Source organism: Colias eurytheme, chromosome 13, assembly GCF_061535395.1.
Source record: "Colias eurytheme isolate Ceu_HAF_F1 chromosome 13, ilColEury1 Martin Lab GWU primary, whole genome shotgun sequence".
NCBI lineage: Eukaryota > Metazoa > Arthropoda > Insecta > Lepidoptera > Pieridae > Colias > Colias eurytheme.
In genome coordinates, this window is record NC_142992.1 from 8,989,488 (window position 1) to 9,003,260 (window position 13,773).

The following is a 13,773-nucleotide window of genomic DNA, read 5'->3' on the forward strand; positions in this document are numbered from 1 at the left end:
AACTTCGTTATATAATCGTCTAGTCTACGAGCGTAGTAAAATTTTAATTACGGGGGGAAGTTTTGATAAAAACCTACCTAAATATACTTTTTATGATTGATAGAGCTATTTCATTATTAAATTAGATTTCAGTCTAGCTGTTATAAGTGTGAAAGATTTACATGCAAATGAGGTCAACGTAAAATAAACAAATGAGGTTTTGTTTGTTTGGATTGAAATAAAACACAAGAATATAATTTAAAACCAATTTATTTTAAATGCTAAAATAAATGCGTGACTACGTATAATAAACAACATGTCATAGAGTTATAATAATCTTAATTAATAATATATTAAAAAAAAACAATTGAATATTGAAGCGTACGAAACCTTATTTTTTGTTACCTTATCCGGTGCATGCTTTATGTAACGGTGCATTTACATCAAACGAGCGTCGAATTCTTATATGTAATGTAAACAGGCGTAGAGCATTCTTACGTTGTTCTTAGTGCGTTCGAATTATATGCAATGTTCTAATCTTCTTCTTATATATAAAAATGAATCGCAAAATGTGTTGGTAAGCGCATAACTCGAGAACGGCTGAACCGATTTCGATAATTCTTTTTTTATTATATTCCTTGAAGTACGAGGATGGTTCTTATGTAGAGAAAACGTAAACATGTACCACGGGCGAAGCCGGGGCGGACCGCTAGTACTGAATACGAATTTTCGTTTACATTACATATGTTCGTTTGATGTAAATGGAACGTAATGTTTCGCAAGATTTTGTACCTTTCATTCAATACGTAATGAAATATAAATGATACAAAAGAAAATAACTTAAAATTTATGGATAGTGGGAAAACAAACCAGTAGATAAGCTAATTTAAATAAAATCGTTGGTTGTAAAATTATAAGTATGTATGTTATAGTGACGTGTTATGAAGAAATTTTATTGCATTTTTCTTATTGAGCAAGCACTTTTTTGTATATGTAGACATAAAGAAAAGATTGTACTTAAATTAAAAAAAAAATATGACGAAACTTTTAAACACAGCTTACTTAAAACAGCGAAACGTTAATGCTAAACAAATAATGTTGCCTTATTCATAAATCTATAATTTATTTGCTCATGTGAGCAATTTAGCTAAATTACAAAATTGCAATTTTAATTATGTAAATTTAAATTCGTCTGAGCACCAATTTTTCATACCATATCTACTTTGTCTTCAACATATCTCCAATTTTTGTGCTCCCTTTTACATGCGAATCAACTAAGAATATTAAGATAATTTTTGTAAACTGTTATCAACAAACAAAAAAATAGCTTTACATCCTTTTTGCATATCAATAACCGTTTATTTTAGTTTTTTCCATAATAATTGAAAATTGTATTAACGTACGTTGAAATGTTTATTTTCTTTAATTATCTGGATATTATGAAACCGAAACGTAAATGACTATCATATTATAGAATAGACCCAAAGAAAAAAACTAACAAAACAAAATCTAAACGTAAAAACGATTAAAACACAATACTAATGTTCATTAAAATTATTAACATAAAAACTAATTAAAAGTCATTAAAACTAAACATAAAATAAAATGCAAAAGAGATTCAAATTTATTTTAAAATACTTGAATCTATGTTACAATTAAAAACAAATAATATTTATGTTACAAAGAACTTTTTTATTACCATTTGATAAAAAAGTTATGAAAATTTATTGAAAAGAAAATAAAATACGGAATTCTAATTAATGCTGTAGTTCCCAGACATTTAAGTTCAATTTTATCTGTTATCTTTTTAAAATACAAGGAAATCTTAAAATTATCTTAAATTCTAAAACTGGCACTGGTATATCACAGAATTATATTCTGAATATTATTAACGAAAGCAATAGTTACGCCCATTATTTAAAACTTGTTTATTCAATGAATATAGTAATTACTGTATTAAAAAATTACACTTAAAATTTTCGAAAAATTACACTTGAAATTTTCGCGTGAGATAATGAAATAAGTATTTTTATAAAATGTTACAATTATTGTCAAAAGGGCAATGAAATTTTTTACAAAATCTGTTGGTAATAAGTTTAAAAAATTATTAATTATAGAGGATTTATAAAATCTTATAATAATCATAACCTCATTTGTGCATTATTATCAATATTCTATAAAAATTAATTCTAAATGCAATAATTCGATAAAATTTAAATTCACATGCAATTCACAACACAACTTTACATATTGTCTTACATAAAAATATAACATAAATTCTTTGGAATTGTGCGCAATTTTTTAGACTACTCCATGTATTTCTATAGTCTAGTTGCATAGAATAATAATAATTAATACTTGTAGGCAATTGAATTTTATTTTTACATAATAGCACTTTGTTCAATTAATTAAATTGGTGTATTTTAAAGTAATAAAATTACATATTTATTATACAGTGACTTTACTATAAACAAGAAGGTCGTATTTGCCTTTGAATTGTCGTATGGGCAAATTTGCCCATACATTTACAAAGTGGCAAGTTTTTATTCACACAAATATGAGTTGAGAGGGTTTCATTTCACATCGGAACATGTAATGTTTGCTAATGTCATTATTATACACAAAATTTGCCCATACGCTTACAAAGTAGCAAAAAATTTGCCAGTACGATTACATTCAAGCAAATATTGCCCATACGCATACTTCCAGACAAAATATGCCTACACCTACACATCCAGGCAAAATTTGCCCACACGCAGACTCAAAATTTGCCCATACGCTTACATACAACAAAAATTTACCCACTCATTTATAGGCAAAATTGGCCAATTTACCCATTCAACAACCTACATAGGCACATCGGCTACATATTCTATACGAAACAATAGATCCATCAGATCGTGAGGCTGCAACCAACTCCACGTGGTGATCGGTGAACAACGTGTGTGCCATCTTTGTGTCACGTTATATAGCACGGATATAGCGCAGAGGAAACAAATAACAGCGAACACTTGGAACAAACACCTTAGCGGCTCCCTGAAAATAGGCTAGAGTGAGGCGTGCGATTGAGTTTGTGCCTACCTACAAGTAGGATATATTGGAATAGTATTAAATATTTAAACACACTATAACATATTATATGGTATATAATAATAAATTTTAATATCCTAAAAAAAATAATGTTGTGTGGTTTTATGAAACCACGGTAAAAGTGAAACTTTCCGAACACTGCTTTACTCGGCAACCGACCGTCACGCGACCTAGACCAAAAAGTTTGAGACGATGTAATAAAAGTTTCACTTTAAAATATTAAAATCAAAATAAATATGGAATTAGACAATAGTAGAAAAGTGGTAATAATAGAATAGAACAGTTAATACTTCATTAAATAAGTAATGTACAAACTGTGTAAGTCATTGGAAATTTTCCATTTGTTTACAGGATTTACATGAAATAACAAACTCTAATGCAATAACAAAAGTAGACAATTCACCATGGTTCAAACCCGCCTCATGATATTATTTTTTCAAATTTTTTTTTTTTTTTTGCTAAGGTAGGTTTTGTTGTGATACTTACCACAAATACCTTCTAAGACGGTGCGGCGTGTTCCGTTTCACGCACGACGAACACGGCAAGTCAGTTTGTGAGCACACCGACACTTGATCTGAAAACGATTTAGTTTTTAATACGAACTGTTTTTTGAATGTTTAAACTAGAATTTATAAATAAATTAAACTTCTTAAAATAAAAATAAAAAAACTAAACTTACTTAAAATACGTCTTCCTACAAATAAAGACTTGGGTTTAAAACATTGGAACATTTCAATTAACGTTCTTGAAACAACAAAAAATTATTTAATCATGCTGGATACTATAAAAAATACACTCATATCTAAGCATAAACTATTTGTTCTAACTACAGGACAACACAATCTACATAACTAAAATAAATAAAAACACTTAAGATGTCCTTATTACTATAAAGACCAGACTAAAACCACGAATGACAAATAAAAATATGTCAAGATACTAGACATTAACTACTACAATTATAAATAAACACGTAAAAAGAACTTTATATAGATACTGAATAGATTCATATTAAAGTTTATGAGACGAAAGATTAACTTTTAGTATAAATCAAAAGTTCAAAATCTCTGTAATACATCTAATAAAAACCTCGTCAATAAAAAACTAAAAATAATCATTGGTAATCTACTCTATACAATAGTTTAAACCACTTCAGTTATAACTTGAATTAAGTGTAGCAAATGAACATATTATACTCATTACTCAACATACTAAATGAATAAAGTAGACATAAATAATGAAACATACAAATAAACCAGCCACCACAAAACGTCACAAATCTAACTACACACACCTACGCTCATACAATCGTTTACCACACTCAGTCTGGGCCTCCGCTGCACATGTTTCACAGCACAAACTCTTTATCCGTTCCCCTTGGTCCATGCATTTCTCTTCTAACACAACTAACTTCGCTTTTAAACTATCTACTACTGTTCTCATATAGTTGTTCCTTTCGTTGCCTTCGTCGACGAATTTCTTTAAAACATTTAAATTGTTCTCATAGCTGTCTATTTCTCGTCTCATCTTTGCAACGGTTGCGTGCGAGTTTCTGAAGTCGCTTTCCAATTTGGTCGTATAATCATTGAATTGTTCTAACTGTTTACAATTAGTGCATTCTTTACAAACATCAGTGGTATTATTATTCAAAGTGTTAGTTTCTGTTTGAATGCTTGTATGTACTAAATTTTTCGGTGCGTCTCTTTTAATTGGCCGGGTTAATTTTGGTATTTTTCGTGCCAAAGCATTTCTGTTCACACCAATAGTTTGAGTTGACTTTGTTTCCAATTTCATTATAGATTGTATGGTTTGAATTTCAGCGTCCATGCAAGTTTTTTCCGTTTCATCTGTTTGTGTGGCCGCATTTATGAAGGATGTATCAAAAAGTTTATCGTGCGAGCTAATTTCAGTGATATTAGTTCGAGACATGTTACAGAAGCTGAGTCGTATTTCGTCGAAAAGCGACATGTTAGTTGCGCGCCCTTGTTCCTCCTTTAACTTGTTGACGAACGATTCTTCGTCGAGTATTTGATTGTCTAGATAAATGACTTATTGCTTAGTAAGTGGTTTGTTAAAAGCATTGGTATTTGTTAATTTATGATAGAAGCAAGAGATTTTAATAAAGAATGTAAGACTGTAATAGCGAAAAAATAAAGGTTTTAAGAAACATTCGTTTTCGTTTTCATTATGCATATTTACCAGACTAAGAAGCAGATTCTTATAAGCCTTTTTGAGGCTTAAATGTTTAACATTATTATATTCCTGCATTGCACTTAACATAACACCCAAAATCTTACATTCTTTATCAAGACACAAGGAATTAATCACATTTTATGGTAAATGAAGTTTATTACACGAAAATGAAAAATTAATCACATTATTAAGTAAATACACATATACTTTACCAGAAGAGAAGCGACTCTCAGCATTAAGACTGTCCAAAGCGGTCAGCATTTGGTCCTCAGTGTAGCTGACGTCGATGGAACGGTCCAACTTTAAGTGAGTCTGGTTCGTTTTGTTCAACATGTCTTTTAGCTCCATTTCTAGTAACACCTGTAAGTAATAATATACTTTAATTTATATAATAATAATTGTGGCAATCTGGAATGATCTGCTCTCATATTGCTTTGGATTCAAATTCAAATTCAAATTCAAAATTCTTTATTTGGAACAATAAAAACACAGATACAAAAAACTTTATGAACGATGGCACCTATAAAAGCTTAAAAAAGCTGTAAATGATTAAAAAGATCAATTAATTAATTGAAATCAGGATGAATAAAAACGGAAAGTTTTGGGAAGCTTTGCTTAAAAAAAGCGATGAAACGTGCAGCACGTGTGGAGAAAGAGAAGTGTGCAGTTTTCTAGGATAATTTGCAGTGCAGTGCATTATGCAATGTGTGAAGTGCACTTCGCAGTGTGGAAAGTGCACTTCGCAATGTGTATAATGCACTTCGCAGTATGTAAAGTGCACATCGCAGTGCGGAAATTGCACGTCACAGTGCGGTAATTGCATTTTGCAGTGTGTAAAGTGCACTTTCGCAGTGTGTAAAGTGCACATAGCAGTGTGTAAAGTGCACTTTCGCAGTGTGTAAAGTGCACTTCGCAGTGTGTAAAATGCACATCACAGTGCGGAAATTGCATTTTGCAGTGTGTAAAGTGCACTTAGCAGTATGTAAAGTGCACTCTCGCAGTATGTTAAGTGCACGTCACAGTGCGGTAATTGCATTTTGCAGTGTGTAAAGTGCACTTTCGTAGTTGTAAAGTGCACATAGCAGTGTGTAAAGTGCACTTTCGCAGCCACTCGTTGTGCTCCAGCAGCGCCACCTGCCGCCCCGCGTACAGCTCGTTTATGTGTTCCCAGTATCACCTTCTCACTGAGCACGGTCTGCAGCGCGTCGTGCTGGTCGCGCAGGCGCGCGCTGAGGTCCGCGTGCGCGGCGCGCAGCCGCTCGTTGTGCTCCAGCAGCGCCACCTGCCGCCCCGCGTACAGCTCGTTTATGTGTTCCCAGTATCACCTTCTCACTGAGCACGGTCTGCAGCGCGTCGTGCTGGTCGCGCAGGCGCGCGCTGAGGTCCGCGTGCGCGGCGCGCAGCCGCTCGTTGTGCTCCAGCAGCGCCACCTGCCGCCCCGCGTACAGCTCGTTTATGCGGTGGCACTCCTCTTTCGACTTGGTTAGCAACTCGCTGAGGGTTGTTTTCTGGAAATAGATGAAGCAAAAAAGGGTCAGTTTACATTGATATTGTGGACTTAATAGCCCAAAACAAAGCCTCTTCCAGCTGTCTGTCTCTACCTCCAAAACTACATAATGATACGAATTCAATGAATTTTATTGAAAAGTGGAAGATTCATATCTATAAGATGCAGAATTGCAGCCGAGTCGGAGCACTAGTCATAAAAAAAACTTCACTAACATTAATCATTAACATTTTTTTTATTTCTACCCTCAAGCACCACATACCTCGCTCTCAAGTGCGCCAACTTGCTCGGCGAGCAGTCTGGCGCGCCGCTTGCTACCGTCGAGCTCGCGCCGTGAATCGTCCAGCGCCCGCTCGCTGGCGCACAGCCGCTCGCACACGTCCTCGTAGTCATGACGCACGTGCGTTAGCGTTGCGTTCTCTTCACGGAGCCTTAAGATTGACAAAATATAAGAAAAATGTTTTTGACGTGACATCGTCTTATAATTCGATAGAGCCGGCTGCACGCACGAAAAAACATGACTCATGCGGCGTTACCTCGCTCTAAGGCGTTCCATGTAAGGCTTGAAGTGCTAGCGAGAGCGCGGAACGAGCGACAAAGATGCACAATCGGACGTTGTCACGTTCAACTATCGTCAGTAAACCGACTTTACAGACAACCAATTTTTTTTGTGCGTATGTATTACGCCTAAAAGACAGAAAACGTTTAACGAGCGAAAAAATAGCCCACAACGCGTTGTGGTCATAGTAGAAGATTCACATGGCGAAATTCGTCTTAAGACAATACCCACGACGCTTTGTAACAAACATATAAAGACCAAAGACGAAAATTATAAACAGCTCGAGATCATATTATAACAAATATAATTTGGAAAATCCAAAAGTGCACGCCTCATAATTTTTTTTTAATAAATATTTATTAATTATTATTTTTGTTTATTTAATAACAATTAAACCACATCGAATCAGACCCTGAAAAATGAAAGGGTTCTATTCCTGAGCATACTCAAGCGTAAGAGAAAAAAAAAGACTCGATTAGTAAAGTATTTCGGTCGCTATCGTGTTAACAAGAAAAAGGATCCGCACATACAGACACACGGACGTCCAAGACAGAACTTTTTTAAACTGTTTTTTAACTAGTTTAAATAACAAAAATGACATCAAAAATATCATGAACGTTAAAAATAGTGTTTTTTCTTAATATGTGTGTGTATGTATTATCTTACAAGTGCAATGTATGATACATAAAGACATTTTAAGTTTGAAAAATCAGATGTTTTGCGCGAAGTGACAGTAGTACCCACCTCAACGCTTCGCTTATGAGGCGTGCAATATGACCTTGGCTGAAGAATGTACTATGATATAATTAGTAATTTCATGCTAATATAATGATGTCACTAACATCTGTGTTTTTTATTTAAAGTTTGAACATATATAACATTATTATTAGCATTACTAGCGGTCCGCCCCGGCTTCGCCCGTGGTACATATTTCGCAATAAAAGGTAGCCTATGTTCTTTCTCAGGGTCTAAAGATTATCTGTGCCAAATTTCATCAAAATCGGTCCAGTACCTAGTTTATGCGTGAAAACCATACATACATACATACATACATACATACATACATACATACAAACCTTTCCTCTTTATAATATTAGTATAGATAAAATATGGTTTTCAAACACAGGTTTACATTTAAACCATATAAATCTTATCATTAAAATCTCAGTTCAAAAGTATTTACAGTACTGATCATTCCACAATATTATTACAATTACAAATAAATAAAAAACACAATCAAAATCAGGATTATCTTTATTTCTGACATTGTAAATACATGGGAACTTTCATTATGCTCTTCTTCATTTTCACTTTCCCTACTGCCATCACCTGTGTAAATCATTTCATCGATTAATTCAATTCACCTTTAAAAACAAAACGAAGAAGGGTATGTAATAGCAGCTCTATATAATTCCACACAGAGAGAACACATTTTTGACTGACAGGCTACCGTCTCCTACCACCCGATTTGTTTTTGATTGTGTATGACCGTGAATTGACCTCTATTTGGATGGAAGCGCGCCTGCGGTACGCCTGCGGTACGCCCGCGGCGCAACCGTGGCGTGCCGCCTCGTCGCCTTTCCAAAATTTTTTCATACAAAATGTATAAGAAGGACGTGGTGCAAAACAGATTCAAGAGGTGCGCTTATGGCACGCCCGCGCCCGCGCCGCTTGTGTTTGACCCGCGCCTTATGGCATGATTCTGTATTCACGCGCGATGACTTATAACGTATTTCATGTATAACTTTGGTGTTTCTACACCGATTTACATGATTCTTTTACTATAACCTGCCCAGGAGTATGAAGAATAATTGTGCCAAATTTAGTTAAAATCCGTCGGGTAGTTTTTGTTTCTATAACGAATATACAGACAGACAGACAGACAGACAGACAGACAAAAATTTTACTGATTGCATTTTTGGCATCAGTAGCGATCCCTTATCACCCCTTCATAGTTTTTTTTTAAATATATTTCATGTACAGAATTGGCCTCTCTACAGATTTATTATAAGTATAGATTATCCCTGTACAGAAAGATATCAAACATAAAATAAAGAGGAAAAAATTCCTAATAAAATTCAGATAAATACAGTTGATCTAAAAAATCGAACAACCTACAAAAGCCACAATAAGAAAATTTATATACAATCACATAAAACATCATTTATCTCACACAAAAATATATATTAACCCATTGAGCCCCGAACGGCCCGATTGGCCCACGACACAATAGATTTTCTATTGTGTCTGTGATTCTGGGGCCTGAGTTAATCATTAATTAGTATTCACTTACATATTAAGATGTGACCGTAGCGAGTCCCTCTCCGCAGTGAGAGCTGCCATGGCCTCCTCGTGCTGCCGATCCGTGAACTCCAGCTGGCTGCGCAGCTGGTGTGCGATATGGGACTTCTCTCGGAGTTCACATTGCAGTTCCTCCAGAAGTTGGAATCCTGGAATATGGCATTTATTTTATTTTAATTTTAAACACTTAATTGTGCTGCCAACATAACAAGAGTAGGTATAATAAAACTTAAACTAGTACAAACAACACAGAAGGCGGCCTTACTACTATGAATGGGGAAAGGAAAATAAATTAATGTTTGCACCTAATAAAACTTGTGCCCTCCTTTCAACGAGGAGGTTAAAATTTGACGTGCCACGGCTCGCTATGGGGAATGTGGAAATTAAATATTTTTCTCGAATAAAAATACTGGGCCTGGACAATAGACAGCGGCCTCACCTTTAACGCCCACGTCGGGACGGTACTAACAAGTAATCTCTTCCAGGCAACCAACAGATTGTGTGAAAAACAATATTACTACAGCGGACTACTACATTGTTACTGTTTCGAGAATATTGTTAGAAGAATCCTCTGAATGTTCATCCAAGTTTATTGTTTAAAAAAGAAATGTTATTAAAATTAGTATTCATTGTTTCATTTTGTTGGTATGGATATATATGTTTAATATGTTGTATAGAAATTACAGAAAATTAGGTGTGCAATGTTAACAGATTTAATCTGTGAATAAAACTCTATGATGATGTTATTGATGATGTTAAACTGCTTATGATTTTACTAAAAACTCAAACATAATCTTTTCCTAAGTTTGTTACTTCCGCTATCTTTATTCTACTTTGCGATTGGTTATCATTTATTTTCACAAACAATACATACCATAATACAACAACAAATCATTTAAATTCATATAACTACAAACACTATTCCACAACACAAAATTAAAAACTAAAATGCTTGAAACTGGGTCCATTTTGAAAGATTAAAAAACAAACAAAAATCACTTATAACATGTGCAATTAGTGTTAAATATCTTGCACTAATGGTTCTTTATCTCATGTGACATGAAAATTGTTTGTTTTATGATAATAACTGTACAGTTGTACAAATATCAATGCTCCAAATTTGCACAAATGCAGTGTGTTGTGTTAATATTTATTTATGTTAATAAAGTGTAGAATAACTGTGTTATAGATGTCAGAAAATAGTATGATACCGGTCAAATGTGGCTACTTGACCACATTTTTTTACTTTTTCTTAGCTAACTTATTTATGTTAAACTTTTATTAACATTTTATGATTTGTTCATGTCATGAATGATTTCATCATTCACTTTTACTAGGTATTTCTTTAAAATATATTGAATCTAACATTATTTACAAATAAACGTAATACAGGTCAAGTTGACACTGATGTGGTATCTTGACCTTGCACATCAGTTTTCATAGGTAGATGCTTAACATTCTTGTTTTAGGCTAAGTTGCTATTATTTTTTAAGTCTTCGACTTTTTAAATATTGCAGCCCGAAGTTTTACAATAAACTGTTAGGCTCTGGCTACCTGGTCAAGTTGCCACGGGATTTGTAATGATTTCATACAAATCATTACATGTCGGATAGGGTTGTCACAAACAAAACACAAATTTTAATGAACTATTTATTTATTAAACCAAATTTAATACATATGTATATGTATATTACTTAATACTTATAGGTATTTATTAATAGGTAAGGAAACATTTATTTTTCATTAGAAATATGCTAAATCATTGTCATCAAAGAGAGTATAAGTATCTGGATTGTCCGAAATTTGCAGCAAATTTATTGATTTTGCTATGCAAAACTCGAAACAGATAAAAGAAGGAAAAAATGCAGTCACGTTATTTTTTTGTGTCAACCCTAGGCGTCGGTCAAGTTGCCACGCAGCGGTCAATGGCAACTTGACCTAACCTGAGGCATCAATGCCCAAAATATTTCGACAGATGAGCCTAAAATTGGATAGTTCCCACTGTAAAATCAATCTCTAGGGTTTATTACACAACATATCAAAACTGTACTCACCTGAGATGTGCAGTTTAAGCTCTACAAACATAATAATACTGACACCGGCAAAAGATCCTTAGTCACAGTCACACTTCGATACGTTATATTGCGAGAACCAACAGCGTTACCGCTTTAAAATTAAAATATGTTGCCAATTAATATTTTAAAAACCTACCAACATCGATACGTTAGGTCAATTTGCTTTCAATTCTACAAAATTTGATATTTTGTTGTTAAACGGAAGGTGTGGTCAAGTTGCCAAGTAAAGGTCAAGTAGCCACATTTGACGGTAATTCAAAAAGAGAGATTCAATACTAGGTTTTGTGTTTTGGTATAAAGCTAACTAATAAATCTCATATTTATAAGGTTTAAAGAGTAGTTTTGTTATCAACTAAAAATAAGGTAGGTAAAGAATAAAAGATTATTGCTTTTTTTGTAAATTGCTTAATAAAAGGCTGTTCCATTAGTTTTTATGTCATATCAACTCGCTACATGCAGAATCAACTAAACATTTTATGGATATTAATGTAAATAAATGGGTTTTGTTTCCAGTATTATTACTAATATTATAAAGCTAAAGAGTTTGTTTGTTTGTACATGCTAATCTCAGGAACTACTTGTCCGATCGGAGAAATTCTTTCGGTGTTAGATAGCCCATTCATCGAGGAAGGCTATAGGCTATATATCAGCAAGCTAAGACCATCAGGAGCAGGGCCACGTAAAATAAAAATAAATAGCCAAAATAAAATAATTACCATCTGTAGAGATCCCCGAGTCCGAGTCATGTGGAACCTGTCCACTTTTCAAATTAAAACTGCAATATAGAGAAAACTGTTAGATTTTTTAAATTTTATCTTTAAAACTAGGCTCATCGTAATTTATTGTAAGGTTAATAGAGGTTATCAAAATTAGAATTATCAATTAAAGTTATATACATATTATGTTTCAGTATCTGTGTTATCTTCATCAAATTATTAATAGAAATAACACTACAGACATTCAAACTCAACTTTTCAACTCAACTTCACTTTTCAACAAAAGCCATTAAATTTTATGTTTTTAATGAAAATGAAATTAATATGTTAATCACACTTGCCTTGATTATTATGACTCTTTTAAATTACTATTATCATACAAAATTAACCATCATTTCAAATTATGTGAGCAATATGAGATGGTTAAAAACACTTCAAAGTTGTTTCTCTTGTATTTCTGAGTTTCTTATCATTTAACTAATGTAAGCACAGACATAGGTATATAAAATGTTTTATTTTTGTGATTTTCTAATGGAAACAACATAGAAAATAGCATAAATCATTATTTTTATATATCTTACCTCTCTTCAAGATCCACTTTGACTTTTTGACTCTCACTATATTTATTTAAAGAGTCAGCCAGTTTGCTGACTGTTATTTCCGGATTATTCTCATCCGGGTCTAGTAAAGACTTGAGGTAGCTGTATTCAGCTCTGAAAGAATAAATATAACTAAACATATGCAAAAATAAAAATACCATGAGGCTACATAATATAAAATATAATGTTTAAGTACATAACATTATACAGAATTAATGACCATATCTTTACGGGTTTCCTAGCTGCTTGTTGCTTGTTCATATAAAAAAGCAAATTAATCGAGTTATGTTTTATATTTCCATAATTACCTGTTAGTTTTTATGAAAGGCGCGAATTTATCCATCAAGGCATCGACCCGTAAAGTACTTGAACTGTCTGCCCCACAGTATTCAAATATCTGGATAGCTGTAACAATGTACTCTAAAACCAAAATACAACTTTAAATGGGTTAACCAGGAAACCAACGCGTTGATTTATTAATAAATATTAAACATACCGTCCGAGTTTCCATCTCCCTCAATGTTCATTTTTGTCAGTATATAAAACTTAATTCAACAAAGCACTTGTTTACGAGAATTGTATGCTGGAATAGTCACAGTGGTTTGTTTATCATTAGAATCATTAAATTCGTTACGGCAGTGAACAAAAATAGTTCAATGAAAAATAAAACGGCCGCTAACGTTTGTTTATTTTTCTTTCTTGATGATTGATGGCTGGATACCAGGAAGTTGGACTGTCGTCTGTCACTTGGGCA

The 13,773-nt window shown here is 33.4% G+C and overlaps 1 protein-coding gene across 1 annotated transcript; it reads right to left on the bottom strand.

The window, feature by feature from the left end:
- Nucleotides 1-2,073: 2,073 nt before the first annotated feature.
- Nucleotides 2,074-13,706, bottom strand: LOC149903599 (uncharacterized). The gene is made up of 11 exons (XM_090108690.1): nt 13,516-13,706; nt 13,328-13,439; nt 13,002-13,133; nt 12,421-12,479; nt 9,622-9,778; nt 7,032-7,200; nt 6,588-6,770; nt 5,475-5,622; nt 4,386-5,105; nt 3,556-3,643; nt 2,074-3,015 (listed from the first exon to the last, which is right to left on the bottom strand). Exons 1-11 carry the CDS (start codon nt 13,544-13,546, stop codon nt 2,826-2,828), a joined length of 1,989 nt encoding a protein of 662 aa, XP_089964816.1. The 5' UTR covers nt 13,547-13,706; the 3' UTR covers nt 2,074-2,825.
- Nucleotides 13,707-13,773: the final 67 nt, after the last annotated feature.